Raw genomic sequence first — 21,353 nt, 5'->3', positions numbered from 1 at the left:
GGCCCCTCTCACCACAATACTGGCTACACGCCAGGTCTGCTGCTCCCGGGAGCCCTGTTTTCATGAACGACTGGGCACACTCTTCCAGTTTGCCATTCCCTCAGACCCTAAGTTTGTAGAGCTTGGGGCTGAGAATCCTCAGCGGATTTTACTTGCCCTCCGGTAGCCACTTCCCCGTAGCTGGTGCAAGAGACCTCAGCAGTCAGCCCTGGTGGGAGCGGTAGTCCCGCGCCGCGGGTCCGCACCACCTCTGATTCCCTCAGGCTGGCTGTAGCACTCACAGGAGAGCTGGGAGGGGCCCTTAAGGTTTCCCCGATGTGTGGAGAGGGAAGGCTAGGGGATCACACACCTGTAGCTGCAGGTTTCAATGAAGTTATCTCCTCCGCAACAGTCTGATGACGTCAGTTCTCTGCCATAGTGGTGTCTCTTGCAAATGGCGACAGTTCGTTTCCCTTTGCCGGTCGACCAATGCAACGGGTGGGTCCTTACTGTCTCTCCCAAGCCCCGTTTCAAACCTGTGGCCACTACTTATGAAGGCTCGGTAGGCATTTACCTCCGTAGGATGAGAAGGGCTGACCAGTTGTTTCAGCCGGATGGATTAGTGCTGAGTCACAGCTGTTTGTCTGCGGGAAGCAGGTGAACGGGAGTTTGAATTCAGCCGATCAGGGCTCAGTGTGTGTTCTCGGATCACTTAGATTTTAAATTGTCACTCATCTTATCAGCTGTTTCATTTAACTCGGCAGCTCACTCGAGCGGTGAAGAGTCTGCTCTATGGTGCTCCGCGGGAGGCGGCTGCGGCGGCAGCGGCCTTCGGTACCCCCGGGGAGAGGGTGCCCCGACCCTGTCTTTAAATAAAATACAAAATAGGGCTGGGAATATGGCTCAGTGGTCGAGTGCCCCTGAGTTCAATCCCTGGTATCCACCCACCAAAAAAAGCAAGAAATTCATTACTCCTGTCTTATAGCTGCTTTTACTCATTACAAAGAAGTACTTGAACTTGGGAAAACTGAGTAGATCCAATTATAGTCACATGAATATTTTTAGGCTATTTATATAATCAAATCACCTTCTTTCATCTAGGTTGCCTTGGAGATGATCAAAGTAACTGGTGGCTATCCTTTTGAAGCTTACAAAAATTGTTTCCTTAACTTAGCCATTCCAATTATAGTATTTACAGAGACGTCAGAAGTAAGAAAGACTGATATCAGGTATGTATGAAGGATCTATTTCTCTTGCAGGAAAAGAATGAAATAATATATTCTGAATGAAATAATAGATTTTATCATTTCAAAGGGAAAATACTGGTTTCACCTCTCTTTCTGATATATAAATCTTTGTCATTACTTCAAGACCAGATAAAACCTTACCTTTATGAATCATTTCTGACTAAACTAGCCAGAAAACTCTCACAGCACTTGCTCTGTCACACAATTTAGCATTGTACTTTATGGTTTCATCTTACTGCCTAACCTACATAAATTAGAAGGCACTCTGGTGTCTGTGGGTCCTTAGGTTTAGAATGTAATTCCACAAGCTTGTGACAATGAAAAACAATTACCTCCATTTTTCACATTTTAGGTTGACAATAACCAAAGACTTAAAAAAAAATCGTAGCAAAGATGTGCAAAAGTAAGCACTGTTATACTTTGCTGATGAGAATACAAAATAGTATTAGTACATAACAGAAATATGGCCCTGTATTTCATATTTGCAAATATATTTGTACACATCTTAAATTATATATATGCAAGATAATCATTCTAGTATTGTTTATAATAGCCAATGATTAGAACAACTCAAATGTCTGGTAATAAGGGTCTGGAACATCCACACAATGAAACCTGTCTAGCTGTTAAAAACGACGGCCAGCATTCTCTTAAGTGAAACATATTGATTTGTAATAGAACACTGAAAGGGTCAACAAGGTACAGATAAAAGTGATTACCTGATGTTATAGGAAATAAGTGGTGGACTATTTTAGCAATTATATTTTTTCTTTTTAATGGACTGCAGGAGGTGTTGTTGTTGTTGTTATTATTATTGTTATTATTGAAGGGAAGAAAATTTAAATGTTTCTGTTCTGAATATTTTTTTGCAACAGAAATGGAATATCATTTACAATTTGGGACAGATGGACTGTACATGGAAAAGAAGATTTCACACTCTTGGATTTCATAAATGCAGTTAAAGTGAGATGCTTTTTATTCTTTTAGTTTATTAGTAGCTTTGAGTCTAGTAGTCCCTTCTTATTCAGGTATTTCAAGACCCTCAGTGGATGCCTGAAACTACAAACAACACTGAACTCTTCATCTATTGTTTAATTTATAAATTAGGTACAGTAAAGATTAACAATGATAATAGTAAAATAGAACAATTATTATAGGGGCTGGGGTTGTGGCTCAGTGGTATATCACTTGCCTAGCATGCTTGAGGCACTAGGTTTGATCCTCAGCATCACATAAATATAAAATAAAGATATTGTATACACCTAAAACTAAAAAATAAATATTTTTTAAAAATAGAACAATTATAATATATACTGTAATGAAAATGTCTTTCTTTCAAAATGCTTTTTGTACAGTAGATCTTAGTAACCTTGGCATAGGATTTTTTATTTCCTTACGAATTATAGAATTTTTACCGTTTCACTTGAAACATTTTATAGCTTGTCTTTGGCATGTCTGAATTGCCAGCATCAATATTATTGCACATTGAGGCTCCTTATTATATAAAATAAGGGTTACTTGAACACTAGTATTGCAGCAAACGATCTGATAACCAGGACACCTACTAAGCACCTAGTGAGTGGGTAGCATCTATAACAGGTATATGCTGAACCAAAGGATGATTCCAGTCCTGAATGAGTTAGAGCAGAACAGCTTGGGGTTTCATCATGGTACTGAACACAATTTAAAACTTTTTTCTGGATTTTTTCATTTAATATTTTCAAACTATGGTTAACTTTGGAAAACAAAATCATGGATTAGTGGGACAACTAAGTTTTATCCCTAGCTTTACTGGAAGTTACAAATATTATTTATCATAAGCTTGCTCTCTTTTTACTGGTAATGTAACATTTTTACTCAAGTATTTCATTTTTCCCTCTTGGGTGTTCACTTTTAGGAGAAGTATGGAATTGAGCCAACAATGGTGGTACAAGGAGTAAAAATGCTCTATGTTCCTGTAATGCCTGGTCATGCAAAAAGATTAAAGTTAACGTAAGTATCAGGCATATACAAAAGAGTCAAAACATAAGCTGGATACAGTTTGAAAAATTAAATATAGAAGATTTTGAAATCCATATAAAAGCATTACTTTTGTCTAATGACATTGGTAAAGACAGGGAATCTGCCAGGGGAAAGCCAATAATCTCTCAGAAGAAAATCATGGGGTTACAGTACCTTTGTAAAGTTTTTGTAGATCAATCAGGTTTTTAGCTAACAGACTTAGAAACTTGATATAGTCAATACACTAAGTAAAAATAGATCCATCTCATGTGGAAATGCAGTGATGACTGGGATCATGAGACTGAAGTATAAAACAAAAATGCCAAACTGGCCATAGTGGCATATATGTCTAATCCCAGCTACTCAGGAGGCTGAGGTAGAAGGATTGCAAGTTTCAGCCAGCTTGGGCAATTTATCAAGACCTTATCTCAAGAAAGAGCTGAAGGTACAACTCAGTGATAGAGTACTTGCCTAGTGTATGTAATACCTGGTTTCAATGCCCAGTACTGAAAGAAAAAAGAAGAAGAAGAAAGGAAAATGCCATTTAGTTTTATTCCTTTATTTGACATGTTTTTGTTAAAGGTATGCGGTGTGTGCCAGGTTCTGCTCTAAGCATTAGATTTACAGCAGTAAACAAAGCAGAGTCCCTTCCTACACAAGTGTATCAGATGATAAATCATCTATGGAGAAAATTAAAAAAAAAAAAGAAAAGTGGAAAGTAGGATTTTGAGTTGAAGTTAGTCTAGATTTTCCCTGTGCCACTCATATTCTTACTTTGTAAGATGGCATAAGAGCAGAGAGAGAAAAGGGAGGGAGGAAGGGAGGGAGAACCAAAAAAGCTGAGGTTTTTAAAATAGTCTGCAAGGTCCCAAATGATCTGGTTCTTAGTTTTCCCCCTAACTTACTTTCCCATTTTTCTTGTTCACGATATTACAGATACCCTGGCCTCCTTACTTTTCCATGATTACTCTAGCCATGGTCCAGCATAGGACCTTTGTTCTAGTTACTCCCCTTTATTATCATTCTTTGTGAGATGGAGAACTGGCTTATTGTCACCTTTGGTCTTTGTATTTCCTAAAAAATCTTTTCTCAACCGTATTTAATACTATAACCTGTGCTAACTCCAATCTAGTGTGCCCAACCCCCTTTTTCCTACTTTTTCGTTTTTTTATAGCACTAATAATTGTCTTATGGCTACTGTAAATTTTGCTTATATCCATTGTTTATCTTGTGTCTTCTCCCCACACCCACACTACAATATAAGTATCACAAGGACAGAAATCTTTGTTTTATCTGGTCATTTTTTTATCTTAAGCACTTAGACCAATATCTAACATATAATAAGTATCAATGCATATTTGTCATGAATCAGTGAATCTCTACATGATGGTTTTCTTTAACATACCTGTGAGTCGTAACTATGTTTATCAAAGAAGGTTAATATAATCATCCTAATTATTTTTACCTATAAAAACAAAATTAGTATATTAGCTAAGGCATTAACTTGCCTTATTGTTTTTCATCAGGATCTCAAAGTGACTTTTGAATAAATTCAGAGTAGTATTTAGAATTCTTTTGTTAAATGCTACCAAGACATGAGTGGATATGTTGTGAAGTATATTGACTAATGGAATTTAAAATTTGCTTCAAATAAGAAAAATTGAGACTTGACAAAGTATCTCCAGTGTGATGGGCTTTTGAACAATATTTCTTATTACATTGTTCATTTAGCAGATAGTTGAGTTACCTATCAAGCATCTGGACACTTTAGGTCACTCAGTGACGTTATGACTCAGAGCATGAGGTTAGCTTTAGAAAAGCCTGGGTTCACATTGCTTATACAGCTACTTACTTGTTTTGATTACATAGTTCAGAGTCTGGCTTGAAGTTGGTACCCATTATCTGATAGATAATTTTTTTTTATTTTTTTTTTTTAGTTGTCTTGAATCTATTTATTTTTATGTGGTGCTGACAATCGAACCCAGAGCCTCACACATGCTAGGCAAGCGCTCTACCACTGAGCCACAACCCCAGCCCACTGAGCCACAACCCCAGCCCCTGGTAGATAATATTAGGCAACAGAACTACATCAAACTTATATTTTAAGAGAATTCTGGCAGCTGTATAGAGGAGAGGGAAACTAGAGACTGGAAATAACTTGCATTTTAAGATTTCTTACTTTTTTAAAAACAGAAATACTAGAGAATATGATGCCTCCAAACTTTCTTCAAAATTATTGCTTACATTTTTTTTTTTTTTTTTTTGGTCTCTTAGTAAATAGCCAGTATTTATCATTACCAGCAGTGGTCCAAATTGTTTCACTGTTAGGTAAAGAAGTATTTTTAAATTCAGAGCTTTCAGTAAAGAAAAATGATTATATAACAACAAATGGAATATTAGATTTTAAAATAAAGTCTAGATACAGGTTCTTATTCTTTGGATAGCATTAGTTAGCAAATCATTCTTGCATTTTACAGAATTTACCAAAGTATTCATCTTTGCTTATTTTTCTTAGAATGCACAAACTGGTGAAACCTTCTACTGAAAAAAAATATGTGGATCTTACTGTATCATTTGCCCCAGACATTGATGGAGATGAAGATTTGCCAGGACCTCCTGTAAGATACTACTTTAGTCATGACACTGATTAATAGAAGTTGTCTTAAAGTTCCTCCAAGACTACTTGATTTTGGAAAGAGTGCACTTAATTCAGAAGCTAAAAAAAATCAGCTTATAATATTATGGATTTCTCTTTGATGAAGCCTTAATTTAAGGAAAACATCAGTAGAAAACTACACCGAAGAATTATGAAACATTTTGTATACTGTACACTTGTCTAATGCTTCACACGTGGCTGTGATCACAAGCAATTGTAAACTGGAATACCATTTTATAATGCTTACAACAAATTGGTGTATTAAGCTTTCTGGATGAAAAGAAGGAACAAAGTATTTGTGACCAGAAGAGGAAAGAATCAAGAAATGGAAAGTAGTGAACGCAGCCATCCAAAAGTTTAATTCTACTTTATAAATTTATTTTTTTGTTTAGTATCTGAGATCCGTTTTTCAATACAAATAGTGTTTAGCACCCTGCACCTCTTATACAATTAGGCTTTTGAAAATTTAATACCATCGTGAGAAGAGAGATTGTAGTGGTAGAGAAAGAGTTAGAAATTTTAAATTGTGTATAGTTTAGTATCCTGTTACCCCTGCTAGTTTAAACAGAATTTATTATATCACTGTCTCCCCAAAATCAGGATTTTTGTTGATGTCGTCAGTGTTGTAAACCATGAGCAGTAGGTCAAATGACACATGTTAACTTGAAATAAATGTTAATAGTATTATACAGACTCTTGACAGCCCTCTTAGAAAATCCATGAATGTGAACAGATAAATGTGGCTAATCATTTGATTTTTAAATATACCTTCTAATGTGGGTATTTTATTTATTTGGAACTCCAAACTTGATTGTCATAATATATAAGACTAAAAGGTTTTGTAAAGGGAGTGTTAGAAATTAAAAAAATCATCACTAGTAGAGTCTTGATTTTTTTTCTTCCAGCAACCTAATGGATAGAAAAAATATTTTTGCTTTAAAAGGAAACATGTTGTTTTATTCCCCATTCCCAGAGAGGGAACTGACAAGGATAAAAAAATAAATAAATTATTTTTTTAAGTCTTTATCAAGAAAAACTTGTTTTCTAAGGCAGATGTTCATATAAATGCTTTCATTAAAATGATGTAATAGTTCTCAACACTGTAAACTCAGTGAAAACAGCAGGTGATTCTTTTATTACTAAGACTATCATGCATTCTAAAGCAACTGGCATTTTATAACCTCAGGAAGTCATTTCTTCTAGCCCTTTTTCTTCTACTCTACTCTCCTGTTCACCAAAGTACCGTTAATAGGTACTTTGATAAACTAGAAACTAGATTCACATCAATATTGCTCCAGTTTGGTATCTCTGTATACTCTGTATTTATTTTCCTTTTCCATTTATAAATAGTTTAAATTGCTTTATCACCCAGATATTTTGTTTCCTTTTATAAAGGTATCCAATTGGAAAATGTATTTGGGAGTGGAGAGTGCATTTGATTAGTTAAATGATAATCTATTCATTGGGAGATAGAGAAAAATAAAGAATGAGTTTTAAGGAAAAGGGTACCATTGAAATGAGCAATTTTTGTTCACCATGCACTACATTCTCCAATTTTCTGAAAATTCATCTTACATAAATTTGAATCCAGAAATATCAAGGCTGTATGGCTTGGAACTTTAGAGAGTAGGAATAAAAGGACTTTTGTGTAAGAAGCCTTTTTTCCACTTTTACGTTGTCTTATGTTCTTTGACAGTAATTGCTGTTTTCCAGGTAGTCATTCAGCAATCCTCAGTATGATCAAATGTCAGCTTGCTAATATTTTACTTAAGTCATCTCATCTCTTTAGAAGTAAATTCAGAACTATGCTATAAATTGTTATGTATAGACATCTGTGCTGTAGCCAACATAAACAAAATCAGTGAGGATAAAGTTCATTTTGTAATTAAACCCACAGCCATTTCATTATTACTTTTTTTTTTCCCTGTAGGTAATAGCTGTTAACATACTTTCTTCTAGTTAGTTCTACACTAGAAAGCCAGGGTGAAGTAAATGACAATTTTTCTCATTGTTTTGTTTATGTACCATGAAATCACTGTTGGTGATTGAAATACCAGGTGCAAAAATGATTTTGTACAATTTCACTGAATAATTTTTTGTTTATTAAAAATAAATTTAAAAATTTGAGAATGTCTTTCTGAACCAGTACAACAGTTGGCTCCACATATTCTGATTTTGCTTTTCATTGTGTGAGAAATGTTGTTTTATATTGCCTACTATTTATGTTTTGTCATTATGGAGATAAACATTCATGGAAGTGGAGGGACATTACTTCAACATTGGGGGAGGGGCTGGGGATGTGGCTCAGTGGTAAAGCGTCTGCCCAACATGCGTCAGGACCTGGGTTCAATCCCCAGCAAGGGAGGGGGGGGCACAGGAGGAATCATGTGTGTAGCTCAGTGGTAGTATGTGCACTTAGCATGCACAAGGGTGTAAGTTCAATCTTCAACATCAAAAATAGATGGATAGTCAGTCAGGCGTTACCATGTAAAACCTAGATCTGGTAACTCCCAGACCATATACTGGGAATTTTGAAAATCCTTTCCTTTTTAGAGTTAAAAGCAGTTATGTTATTTAAATTTCTCGTAAATTATCCCAAAGATAGAACTTGGAAATTAATATGTATCTTTATTTTTGTATTTTATATATTATGGCACATTCTGGTAGCAACTGTCAAAGTTCAGCCATAGAGTCCACAATTTATAATTAGTGAAAAAGAAAACAGAAATTTGTTCTCCTGAAATCTTGATGGAAAAAAAAAAGAATCTCTTGACCTAATTTTTTCAATTACATTGAATATAATCATAAATTCATTGTTATTGCAACTGTCTGATCATTTAGTATGCATTCCTATAGAATGGACATAACTATTTTACTTTTTACAGATTCAGAAACAAATCAGGCATTGAGATCTTGGAGAACAGTGTAAGTATCAATAGGTAATTTGTATACACTTCTTTCTTTTCATATCTTAAAAATTTTGTTATTTGAATTGAGAATGTTTATTCAAAAAAGTACATAAAATGTAAGCATGTGGGCTGGGGTTGTAGCTCAGTGGTAGAGTGCTCACCTCACATGTGGAAGGCACTGGGTTAGATCCTCAGCACCACATAAAATACAGGCATTTTGTCCATTAAAAAAATAAATAAATAAACATGCAGCTTAAGGAATAATTTTGAAGTAACTACATATATAACCAATATTTTCATTTAACAGAACATTGAAACAGCCCAGAAACTCCCTCTGTACTCCTCAATCACATCCATCTTCCTCACACACCCTTTGCCAATTACCACTATTCTACCTTTTATTTGGCAAAACAAGTACTCCCAATTTATTGTTATGTAATAGTGTCTTGGTTATTCTTAGACCTTTGCATTTTCATTTCTTAAATTTGTAACTGTAAACATGCAAACCTGTCACTCTTGGAGTTTGCAGTGATTTTGCCAAAAATCTTTTATTTACTTGAACATGAAAAACAATTATTTTATAGTCTGTATCTAATAATCCCAGAATTTAAAACCTTCCTGTGGATCTATTTTTATTTTTATTTTATTTTCTATCTTATTGTCTTGCATCCTGTGTCTCATTATGTTCAGTTACTTGCCAATATTGTATGTGAAAACCTATAGAAATAATTTGATGCCCAGGATGATATTTTCTGTTTTTACCAGATACTTGAGCACAGATTACTTAGGACCATTTTGATCCAGTTCCAGAGACAGATTTTTCTGGGCCTGCTGTGTGATTCAAACATGAACTACTAGACTATACTTGCACTGTGACTTCCTTCCTGTTCACTCTTACTCTTAAGTTTCCGCCACTCTACATTCTGTAGGATCAGTTGAGGTTACCAGAGCCCCTGCCTCTTGACTGACCTATGATCTACCTTTGAATCCCTAAACTAGAAATAAGGCTCCACGCAGCTAGCTTCTCTGTGACTTCTTGCAAATGTATATGTAAGTTATCTCAGGACACAATAGTTCCAAATAAAAGGTTTACAATTCTGAATATCTATGTTCTCCCATCTATTAACCTGGGAACTTGTTTACTAACATCAACGCCAATGTTTTCCCATGTTTTTAAGAAATATACTTTATCCAAATTTTCTAAAGCATTCTAATTAGAATGTTAATGCAAATTATCTAGCCCACATAATTTCATAACTTGATTATGTGTAAATTACAGTTTATTTCTTTGTATTGCTTTTCCATTTGAAAACGTTCTAAACTCTTTAGTAATTCTTGTAAATTATTTGCAGTACTTTTTTTTTTTCTCTATATCATCTTACTTCAAAAAGGACAGTTTAGTTAGGTGCAGTGGTGCTTGCCTGCCATCAGTGACTTTGGAAGCTGAGACAGAAGGATTGAAGTTTCAAAGTGAGGCCAGTTCAAGGCAACTTGGCAAGACAAAATGTTAAAAAAAAAAAAAAAATTAAGAAAGGCCTGAGGACTTAGTAAAGTGCCTCTGGGTACAATCCTCAGTACCCCACACACACAAAGCATAGTGACAGTTTAGTCTTCTACTCTCCAAATTCGGTTTTCTTGTTCCACTTTTTATATTTGAGTCTCATTGATTAATTTCTGCTTTATCAATAGTACTTATTTTTTTCATTTTATTAAGAGTTTTTACTGTTCTTGTTTATAACCTTTTGAAATGGATGTTACCTCATTCATTTTCAAATTGTCTTTTCCAATGTATGCATTTAAAAATTATCTCTACACTTTTGTAATATGAGTACATTATACTCTACTATTCTAACCATAGCCCAGAAGGTTTGAAACATATTATTGTTCATATTTAACTAAAATACTTTTGAGCTTTCATTAGCATTTTCTCTTTATCCCTTGGGTTTTTTAGGAGAGTATTTAATTTCCAAATGTATAGGTTTACTAATAATCTTTGTATTTTGATTTGTAGCTTAATTAAATTTTATTCAGGAGAAAAAAGTGACTTTTCTAATTTTTTTAATTGTCTATATATATTCCTTTTTAAATCTTATTTATTTTTATTCCAATTTGTTATATACAACAGTAGAATAATGCTTTACAATTCATATTACACATATACAGCACAATTTTTCATATCTCTGGTTGTATACAAAGTATATTCACACCATTTGTGTCTTCATACATGTTCTTAGGGTAATGATGTCCACCTTTTTCCACCATCATTTCTATCCCATCCGCCTTGCTTCCCCTCCCACACCTTTGCCCTATCTAAAGTTCATCTAATCCTCCCATGTGCCCCCTCCCAACCCCACTAAGAATCAGCCTCCTTATATCAGAGAAAACATTTTGTCATTTGGTTTTTTGGGATTGGCTAACATCTCTTAGCATTATATTCTCCAATTCCACCCATTTACCTGCAAAGGCCATGATTTCATTCTCTTTTATTACTGAGTAATACTCCATTGTGTATATATACCAGTTTTTTTATCCATTCATCTACTGAAGGGCATCTAGGTTGGTTCTACAGTTATTGTGCTGCTATTAACATTGATGTGGCTGTGTCCCTGTAGTATGCTGTTTTTAAGTCCTTTGGGTATAGACCGAGGAGTGGGACAGCTGGGTCAAATGGTGGTTTCATTCCCAGTTTTCCAAGAAATCTCCATACTGCTTTCCAGAATGGCTGCACCAACTTGCAGTCCCACCAGCAGTGTATGAATGTGCCTTTTTCCCCACATCCTCGCCAACACTTGACCTTTCTGATTTTTAATACTTTAAATTTACTTAAGATCCCTCTGTAGCCCAAAATATGATTATTTTTTGTAGTAATTGTTTATGCATTTAAAAAAATACATTCTGTAGTCATTAGGGGTACTTTGTTGCATATGTCAATTGTTAATTATATGATTTAAATCTTACTGGGTTTTTTTGGTTTTTTTTATTGGTTGTTCAAAACATTACAAAAAAGCTCTTGACATATCATATTTCATACATTAGATTCAAGTGGGTTATGAACTCCCGTTTTTAACCCAAATACAGATTGCAGAATCACATCAGTTACACATCCACATTTTTACATAATGCCCTATTAGTAACTGTTGTATTCTGCTACCTTTCCTATCCTATCCTCTGCTATCTCTTACTGGTTTTTAATAAACCTATTATGTCAATTATTAAAATAGGTAAATTAAAAATCACCCAATGATTTTTCCTAGTATTTTTTTCTATTTTATACATACTAAAGCTGAATTACATGTTAATTTTCTAACTTGTATATTTTCCTGGTGAATTATATCCTCTCACTGTGAATTGTATCTTGGTAATATATTTTGCTTTAAAGTTGTGATTAATGTTTTCATGGGATAAATTTTCCATTCATTTATTTTTAGTTTTTCTGTATTTTTATTTTTTAGATGTTTGTCAGATGCATAGCATAAAGTTTGAATTTTGATGGGTTTTGTCAATCCAATCTGATAATATTTGTCTTGTCACTGGAACACCTAACTGTTTACATTTAATGTAATTACCAACACATTTAGATTTGTTTCTGCCATTTAAAAGAAAGCCTTACTCAATTTTGTATATATTCTTTCACATATAATTTGTCTTAATATCACAGTAGATGTTAAAGGTTTTCAAACCGTGTTGTGTACAGCATACTAAAAACATTATCAAACCAACCCACAGAAATTCTCATTCAGTGAGTCTTTTTAAATATGTATTTACTTATTTTGTTACTCCATTTATGCTATTAACTGATTATCTCTCAACTCTTCTATGTTCACGGACTCTGTGGCTGGAATTACAAACTAATTTCTTCTTTGTCACATGGCTTCCTTTTAGGTTCTTTAAATAAGGAGTAGTGTAAGGATACTGGAATGCTGGAGACAGAAGAAACTTTCCCCTTCCCATTTGTCTCCCATATTGTTAGAATCACCTTCATAATGGCTCTCCTGCTAGCTTTGGTAGTCCCCCAGGTTTTAGCTTTTCTCTGCCATTCTGCAGTATGTCTCTTCTAAGCTTCTAGGGCCTAGTAATCCCAACTTCTTCCTTTTAATGATCCTTTCCTTGTGGATATTTTCAGTTCTCCAAAACCTGTTTACCAATTCCTTACTGTTAAATTATTTCTTAAATTATATGGTTTTTGTTTTCCTGAGCTATAAGCATTTTTCTCTTGACTTGTTTCTATCTTTAATGATTATTCGACATACAGGCAAATAAGGCCAAAGTTAATCATTAGTTACCTTTACCTTTTGGCAGATTATATATTCCAAAAATGGCCACAGCAATATTGACAGTCTGCATGTTCTAGAAGCTTGCTCTCTTCAGTCTCCTTCAGCATCTCCAAGAATGAGCCATACTGACATTTCCTCTTTCCTATCTTTCACTTTCTTGCATATTCTTTCTCTTGAAAAGCTTACCCATAGAATCCAAAGTAGCCCATATGGAGCAAAACGGAGCCTACCAATCTGTAGCCATCATCAAGTATCAGACATGTGAGTAAGCAAGGCTTCAGTTGGTTCCAGGCACTAGACTTTTTGAAATAAAGAGACAAGCCATTCTTGCCTGTGCTATGCCATATCAAATACTCACCAAATTCATGCACTGGATCATTTATGCACTATTTAGGCTTTGGAATTATTTATTATACAGATACAATAACTACAATTCCCTCAAATTCACAACTTATGTACTACTATCATTTTATTTCTGTTGATGTTTTAATTCAGTTGTCATGTACTTCTATGCCTTTAATTCTGTAAGATTCTGTAAGACTGTTTAGTCAGTATTTATATGTTTACAAACATACATGTGTGCATATGTGTGTGTGTATGTGTGATCACTTGAATAGCTCGTCCTTGTTCTGTTGGGTTGTTTTGTTTGCTTTTTTTGTTTTTTGTTTGTTTGTATCTGAAGCTAAATACTTGATCTGAACCTTGGTGTCTCTCCATAATGCATATGCTGAAATCCTAACCCCTGCGACAATGGTTTTGGGAGGTGAGTAGGTCATGTGGGCAGAGCCCTTACAAATGAGAACTGAGAGACTACTCACCCCTATCTTGTGCAGTCACAGTGAGACGATACCATCTTTGAGCCAGAAAATGTGCCTTCACCAGGTGTCAATCCTGCCAGTATCTTGGTCTTTTACTTCCCAACATATGGAACAGGGATAAATAATTTTTCTACTTACTATAAGTTACCCAGTTTATGGTCATTTGTTACAGCAACCTAAATGGACTAAGAAGACACCATCTAGGATAAATTATTGACATATTTCTTTTAGAATTTAATTTTGTGTGAGTGCTTGGTGATGTGCTTTTCATGATTTGTTTTCTGAAAATATCTCTATTTTCACCTAATTCTGCAAAAAAAAAAAAAAAAAAAAAAATTACCCATACTGGGGATTACACCCAGGGCCTCACTCGCATGAGTTATAACCCCAGCCCTGCAAAGATATTTTTGCTGAATACAGAATTCTTATTTGGTCTTTAATATCTTCAACACATTGGAGATAATTTTCTACTGTCTTATCACTTCCCTTGTTGCTGTTGTGTCAGCTGTGGAGTTTTCTTTTGCTTCTGCCAGCTAAATGTGTTGGCAGTCTCCTATTGGACTCTTCATCTTGGTTAGGCCTTGACTTTGATTTTTGTTTTCCTTGTCTATTCCCTTTCACTTAATTGCAGTCAATCATGTTGTCTCACCAACTTCTGTTTTTTACCTTAAGCGTTATATTTTCTTACAGAATACAAGAATTCACTGAATAGTTTGAGGTGAATTAAAAATTGAAGCTCTCTAGCCTCTTCTTATCCATATTTGGAGATCATTGAAAATAACAGTTATGTGTCTTTACATCACTTAACACAATGAGGTTTATAAGTGTTCAATAAATTTCAATACTTACATTAATGCTCAGATTTTATGTCCTACCCCTCATTATATCTGAGATTTCTCACTAATTGAACTTGCCTCTCCATTTAAAAGAAAGCCTTACTCAATTTTGTATATATTCGTTCACATATAATTTGTCTTAATATCACAGTAGATGTTAAAGGTTTTCAAACCTTGTTGTGTACAGCATACTAAAAACATTATCAAACCAACCCACAGAAATTCTCATTCAGTGAGTCTAAGTTATGCTTAGAACTCTATATTCAGATATTCCAGGTTAGTTACTGAATTAGTTTGCTAGAGCTGCCATAACAAATATACTTTGTAGTTTAAACACCAAAAATGTTCTCACACTTTTGAAGACCAAAAGTCTAGATTAAGATATCAGGTCAATTTTTTTTTTTTTCCTGAGGCCATTCTCCTTGACTTGTAGGTGACCACTTCTCCCTCTGACTCTTGTAGTCTTTGCTTTGTATATTTGCATCCTAATCATTTTTTATAAAGACACATCTTTATAAGATGTTGGAGCTAAGAGAACCTTAAGAATCTATTCTAACCCATTCATCTTTTCAGCTGAGGAAATCAATGAAGCCTATATAAGTATCCCAGGACTATAATCCAGGTCATATATTTTAATTCTTAGTTGATTCTATAAATGATTCCCCAAACTCCATCAAATTTTAGAGTTTTATTTTCAAAGAAAAAATATGAAATAATATCACTGAGATTTTGATTCAGTAGATATAGTGTGGAGCAGAGGTGTCCATATTTTTAAGAATTCTGATTATAATCAGCTGATACTATATCATATTTGGTTTATTTATTTGCTTTTATTTTTTGTTTTTTCTTGGTACTGGGATTGAACCCAGGGCATTCTCCCACTACCCCTAGTCCTTTTTGTTTTTCATTTTGAGACAAGGTCTCACTCAGTTACCCAGGCTGGTCTTGAAATCACGACCTCCCGCCTTAGCCTCCTGACTCACTAGATTACAAGCATGTACCACCATTCCCAGCCACTGCATTATATTTGTAAAACAAGATGATGTATAGCCTTAAAACCATCCTTATAAAGATTTATGGGTAAGTTTTCAACTAGCAAAAAGACGAAATCAGGGAAAAATACAGAAGTAAATCAATTTCATTTATTTCCAGCAACAAAATATGTGGCATAGAATATTTCCATTGGAAAAGGGCTTCTGATTCACTTTATGTGTCTAGCTTCCAGCTAGTTAATTTAAATGCCTTATATTTGATAAATTGGTCAGATTTTTTAAATAGCCTTTTGAGGTTGTTTTGGAATTAGGATTTAGAACTAGAAAATCTGTTCTGAAGATTATATAGTTAAGTATCTAATTGAAGCCTAGAAATATAAACCTCCATTTAGAAAGAATTGTATGTTTTTGGCTTATATTAGTGCGTTGAAACACATGTATCTACAAATTAACCCACAACCACAGCCTATGGTTTTTCCCTGGGTTTCATTCTGATAAAATAGTGAAGTTGTGTGCTACTTTAACTCTGATGTCCAAGTGAGTGACTTGGAAATTAACAATTAGGATAAAAGAGGTAATTTTCTTTAAAAATGAGATCTTTTGAAAACAAATTATCGAATTACATGAAAGCAGTTTCACATTTTATTTCATTCAGTGTGTGGATTTTTCTTCAGCTTCTCGCTTATCCCTTCCATGTTGTGTTCTTGACCTAGAAATTACAAGTAGAAAAACTTGATTAATCAATGAACCAATATGGAATAACAAAGTGCTTTATATATTCAATGGGAGTTTTTGGCTTGTACCTGAAACACTGGTGGTGTTTCATTGGTGGTTGTAAGGTAATAAGATGCTGAATACTAAGGTTTTTGTTTTGTTTTTATCCTAGATCTGTAACTAGGTTGCCAATAAGTATTTGCCTAGGAAAAATTATTTTCCTTTTCTTTAATGTCCTTATCTGCCCTACTATATTTTGAAGTGGCTTTGAAAATGCTAATTTTTGAAGTTGAGAAAAATAAATCAGGAAAAGTATCTGTGACCATTCTAAGTTCCATCATTGCTCTTGCCTTCTGGTGTCAGACAGTTGAATGCTAACATGAGTTAACAAAGATCAAAGAAAATTCCATTTTATTTTATTTAGTATTTTATTGTCAACAGTAACTTTTTCCAAATCTCTAGATTGGAAAACTTATATGTTCTCTAATTCCCATTTCTCAGCTCAGGGAAAACAAAGTTAAGTGCTTTAGAAGTTCCAATGAAGCTTAGTTCATATTCCTGAAATAATGTTAGAGGTCCACAAATTTTTCTTAATGCTTCAGTGCTATTTGACAGTTTTAAATTTTGTAGCTTTTCTAGAAAGTTCTGTATTCCCATTTATTGCATTTTAGTTTTCCATCCTGTTTTTATTCTACAGAAGATACTCTGATTATTTGAACTTTTTCTTCACATGCCTAATTTCATTTTACATCATTCCATATTCCAAACAAATCTGAAATGCAGCAAGAATGAGTAGTTTGTTCCTGAATACTAAGCAAATAGAACCAGGTCAGTCAGGTAGCAGAAGCAGTCTGGTTGTCTGTTTCTGAAGTCGTTGACATTTTACATCAAAAGCCTGTTTGTTCAGTTATTTCTTTCTGTTGTCTGTTTTCTCTTTCCTGGTCCTGCTTTCAGGTGGCCCCTACTCAAATGTGCTGTACTGCTGTATGAGCACCTAAAACCTCAAGAGAATATTCTTGGAAACAAGGAGGAGTTAGCTCAGGGAAGCAAGGAAAGAGTTGGAAATATTTTTATTTTCTCTCTCTAGAGAGATTGGGCAGCCCCAGTCTCACAGAAATGCATGACAGCACAGTGGCTCCAACTCTTCAAGAATTCCCATCTTGATGAACTGTGGTGATGCATGCCTAAAATCAAACTATTGGGGAGACTGAACCAGGAAGACTGCAAGTTCAAGGTCAGCTTGGGCAACTTAGCAAGATCCTGTCTCAAAAATATAAAGGGTTGAGTCTAGTCCTCAGTGATAGAGTGCTTACCTAGCATGTGCAAGGGTTCAGTCCCCCGTCTGCAACAACAACAACAAAAAGCCCTTTCTTTCTAGCTAGAAGACCAGGAAAAAAATGATCCTTGGTGTAGCTGGAAACATGAGAGTTGGAGAAGAGTATCCCCTGGTTTTATATGTGATATTACACAAGTTCCAGGTTCATTTCAGTTGTGCATGCGTAAAACAGCAAAGGCTTTGAAAATTAGGATATAAACCATTGCCCAAGTCCAATGCTAATAATCCCTGAGGTATTCAAACCCAAAGTAGCATAATAAAGACTTTGAAAACTTAACTGATTTGGAAGCACTTCCCACAGAAAGTGAAATAGAACTAGTTCAATTTAATTGCCTCCTTAAATAAATAAATGCTCTAGAGAATTTCAACAGACCACAAAAAGCCATGAAAATAATATCCAAAATGCTCAAGACACAATCCAAAATTATTTGATATTCAAAAGGTCAAAGAAATGTTGCCAATTCTCATAATTTTCCAATTTTCAAGGGAAAAGGCAACAGAAGCCAGTACTAATACATCCAAGATGTTGAAATTACTAGTTATGCTTCATGAGGTAGTCATAAATACTCTTTAAGTCGCAAACTTTTAAACTTTTGCAATGAAAAAATGCCTGAAGTAAAAAATTCACTGAGCAAGGCACTTTGGTGCACACCTGTAACCCTAGAGGCAGGAGGATCACATTGTCTAGGCTAGCCTGAGCAACTTAGCCATATTCTGTCTCAAAATTTTTACAAAATGTTTGGTGAGGTAGCTCAGTGATACAGCTCTTGAATCTGAGAAGCCCCTGGTTTCAATCCGAGTTTATGTAAGATTTGGACAAAAACAGAAAATCAATATAACTCACCATAGTAACACGTAAAAGGAAAAACCATATGATCATCTCAATAGATGCAGAAAGATCATTTGACAAAATTTAACATTCACAGAACAGAGAAGATAGCAAATTAGAGGAAGAGTGTACTTCCCAGCAGCTCCTTAGCACCAGATTAAAAAGTGGGAAGGGCTGGGATTGTGGCTCAGTGGTAGAGCGCTCGCCTAGCACAGGTGGGACCCGGGTTGAATCCTCGGCATCACATAAAAATAAAGGCATTTCATTGTGTCCATCTACACCTAAAAAAATAAATATTAAAAGAAAATGGGTAGGTAACTGTGGTAACTACTGAAATTCAACACTGGACAGCAAAAGAAACCATAGGCACAGAAAATCATAAGCACTGAATATAATATAAAAAATAATAGAGATAAAGTAGCTATGGCCTGCTGAGAGAATAGTACAGGGAAAAAAAAAATTGGCTTGGGGATACTTGTGGAGTAGAGATGGAGGCTAATCTTAATGGACCCAGAGTCAAAGGGAAAAGCTGTTGAGCAAAAAGCAACCAAAATCACTCAGTCCATGGGCCAGACAGTTTGAAGGGAAATGGGATCACTGGTGCAGGAATGATTTTTAAGCACTGCACAGCCACAAGCAGAGGAAGGAGATAGGGAACTTATAAAGGAAGTTGCCATCTGACCCAGCAGTCACCTATTGTGGGCCCCAGAGTACAACTGAAATAAGTGTAAAGAAAATTGTGCCCAGGGTATCTAGGCTCCAGATAGCAAGAAGGGAAAGCTCCCTTTGTTGCTGGCACCCCATAAGAGCTATTGAGGAGATAACCTATAGCAGCCATACAGGAGCAACTTCACTCCAGGGCGCTACTGAGTAATTCACATCCATGGCAGTGAATGTGAAACCTGTGGAGGTTTAGATTTCACACCCAAAAGGTGGAATTTACAGGAGGCAAGAGAGACCCAAACATCCAACAGAAATGGGCATCTCCTAAGCAACAGGGAGTGTAGATCAAATCTCAAATCCACTGACAGAGTTCCAAGGGTCAACCAAGACCAAAACCTAGTAACTGGAACTTCCAATTTAGAACTCTGTACCACCTCTACTACAAGAATGCACAATTTGTCTGCATTCAACAATCTATCCCACCACGTTCTGGGAGACAGGAAGCTGAGAGCTACTACAAGCAGCGCTGGCCCCTAGCCACAATGGCAGACAACTAAGTGAGGACCACAAAGACATTGGACTTAACAAACCCCAGCTCTTTACTCAAGGGTTACAGAGCCCAAAAATAAAAATAAAAAGAATGAAAATCCCTCCTTGCCAATAATTTTGACCTCCTATGTGAAAAAAAGCCCTTTATCTCTCATTAAGAATTTTTTCTCCATGTCCTTTTTTCCATATTTCCCCTCCCTAATATTTTACATTTAATTTTTTAAATTTTTTCAAATGTTTCATTATCATTTTTTCACTTTTTTTCTATACTGCAAGAGGGTGTGTATATGGGTTTATGAATGTGGGTGTTCTCACTGTGCAGATAGGTTTAAAATATATATATATATATGTGTGTGTGTGTGTGTGCATATATATTTATATAAATATACATATAATCTTACTTTCATTTCATTGATTTCTTCTTCATTTATTATTTAGCCTTGGTTTGACTTAGCTGAGGTATAATTATACATAGGTTTGAATTGTTTTTTGATCTTATATTTGTTTGTCCTTTGGTTTTTGTCCCTCTTATTGCTCCTTCACTCTCTTCCCCAATTAATAGCCAATTTTTCCTATTCCCTCTTCCTCTCATTCATTTTTTATTACTTTTAGTTATTCTCCTCCTTTATAGCTGTCATCTGCTACCTATCTTCTGCCTTATTATTTAAATATTTAAATATTCTCTTGCCTTGTTACCCTATTTTTTTAAGAAACTGAACTCCCACTGAGAATTATATAGTTTATCTAATTCCTACACTACTCTTGTTGCTCTGATTATTAATACAGTGGATGATACAATAGATACCTGCTGTTTAATGCCTGGTCTAGTTTACATTTTTTTATTGTTGGTGCTGATGTTAAATGCTGACCCTACCATTCCTTTACAGGTGGCAATTAGTGTTACAGATATCAAAGTAGACTGGCCATTTATCTTAAGTCTGTACATATGTTGCTAACATTGGTACTATTCTTGGCTCCCCCATTCCTCTAAAGGGGTTTGGAAAGTGATAAGGGCACTTCAAGTTTACAGAGTAAAAATCAGGCTGAGAATATTTATAACAGCCAAGTAACAGCAAATCTCTCTCCACATATGATCTAGCCCCACCTGAGCCTTGACAGTAAGTATATCAACATATAGGATTAGGGAGGAAAAAAAACAAACCAACAACCAGGCCCCCCAAGGAAAAACAAGAGGGAAATCTCAAATTCTACGCCTAGAAATCTACTCATACATGAGACATAAGTCCCAGGGGAAAGAAAAAAAGGATAACTACACACAAAATGACATATATAAAAGAGGAAGGGGAATACATCTCAACTGATGCAGAAATCCAAGATCTGTGAAAGCATGAAGAAAGAGGCAAACAAATCTCTTCCCAAATTCACAGTCCCTGGCAAAGGACCCCAGGGACATGAAAATGGATGAAATTCCAGAGAAAGACTATTAAAAAACTGATTGTTAAAATGTTCAATGAACTAAAAGAATACATAAGGAATGAATTAAGAGATTAAAAACAGAAAATGAAAGACCATTTCAATAAGAAATGGAA

The 21,353-nt window shown here is 35.0% G+C and overlaps 1 protein-coding gene across 3 annotated transcripts in view; it reads left to right on the top strand.

Annotated features, from left to right (window-relative positions):
* The window catches only part of UBA6 (ubiquitin like modifier activating enzyme 6), a 94,162-nt gene extending 83,371 nt beyond the window's left edge, over positions 1-10,791 (top strand). For 2 of the 3 annotated variants that reach the window (XM_081303049.1, XM_081303051.1), the window contains 4 exons: positions 1,081-1,208; positions 2,102-2,189; positions 3,124-3,218; positions 5,743-8,017. In XM_081303049.1, coding sequence (XP_081159175.1) covers positions 1,081-1,208; positions 2,102-2,189; positions 3,124-3,218; positions 5,743-5,878 — 447 coding nt within the window. In that variant the 3' untranslated portion in view covers positions 5,879-8,017. Of the gene's footprint in view, positions 1-1,080; positions 1,209-2,101; positions 2,190-3,123; positions 3,219-5,742; positions 8,018-8,768; positions 8,809-9,557 lie in introns of those variants that run through there. The other variant, XM_081303050.1, reaches the window with a different exon arrangement.
* The last annotated feature ends 10,562 nt before the right edge of the window (positions 10,792-21,353 follow it).

The sequence above is a fragment of the Spermophilus citellus genome (assembly GCF_964194105.1).
Source record: "Spermophilus citellus genome assembly, chromosome: 8".
Classification (NCBI taxonomy): domain Eukaryota; kingdom Metazoa; phylum Chordata; class Mammalia; order Rodentia; family Sciuridae; genus Spermophilus; species Spermophilus citellus.
Note: the sequence above shows the minus strand (reverse complement) of the source record. Positions and strands in the feature narration are given on the sequence as shown.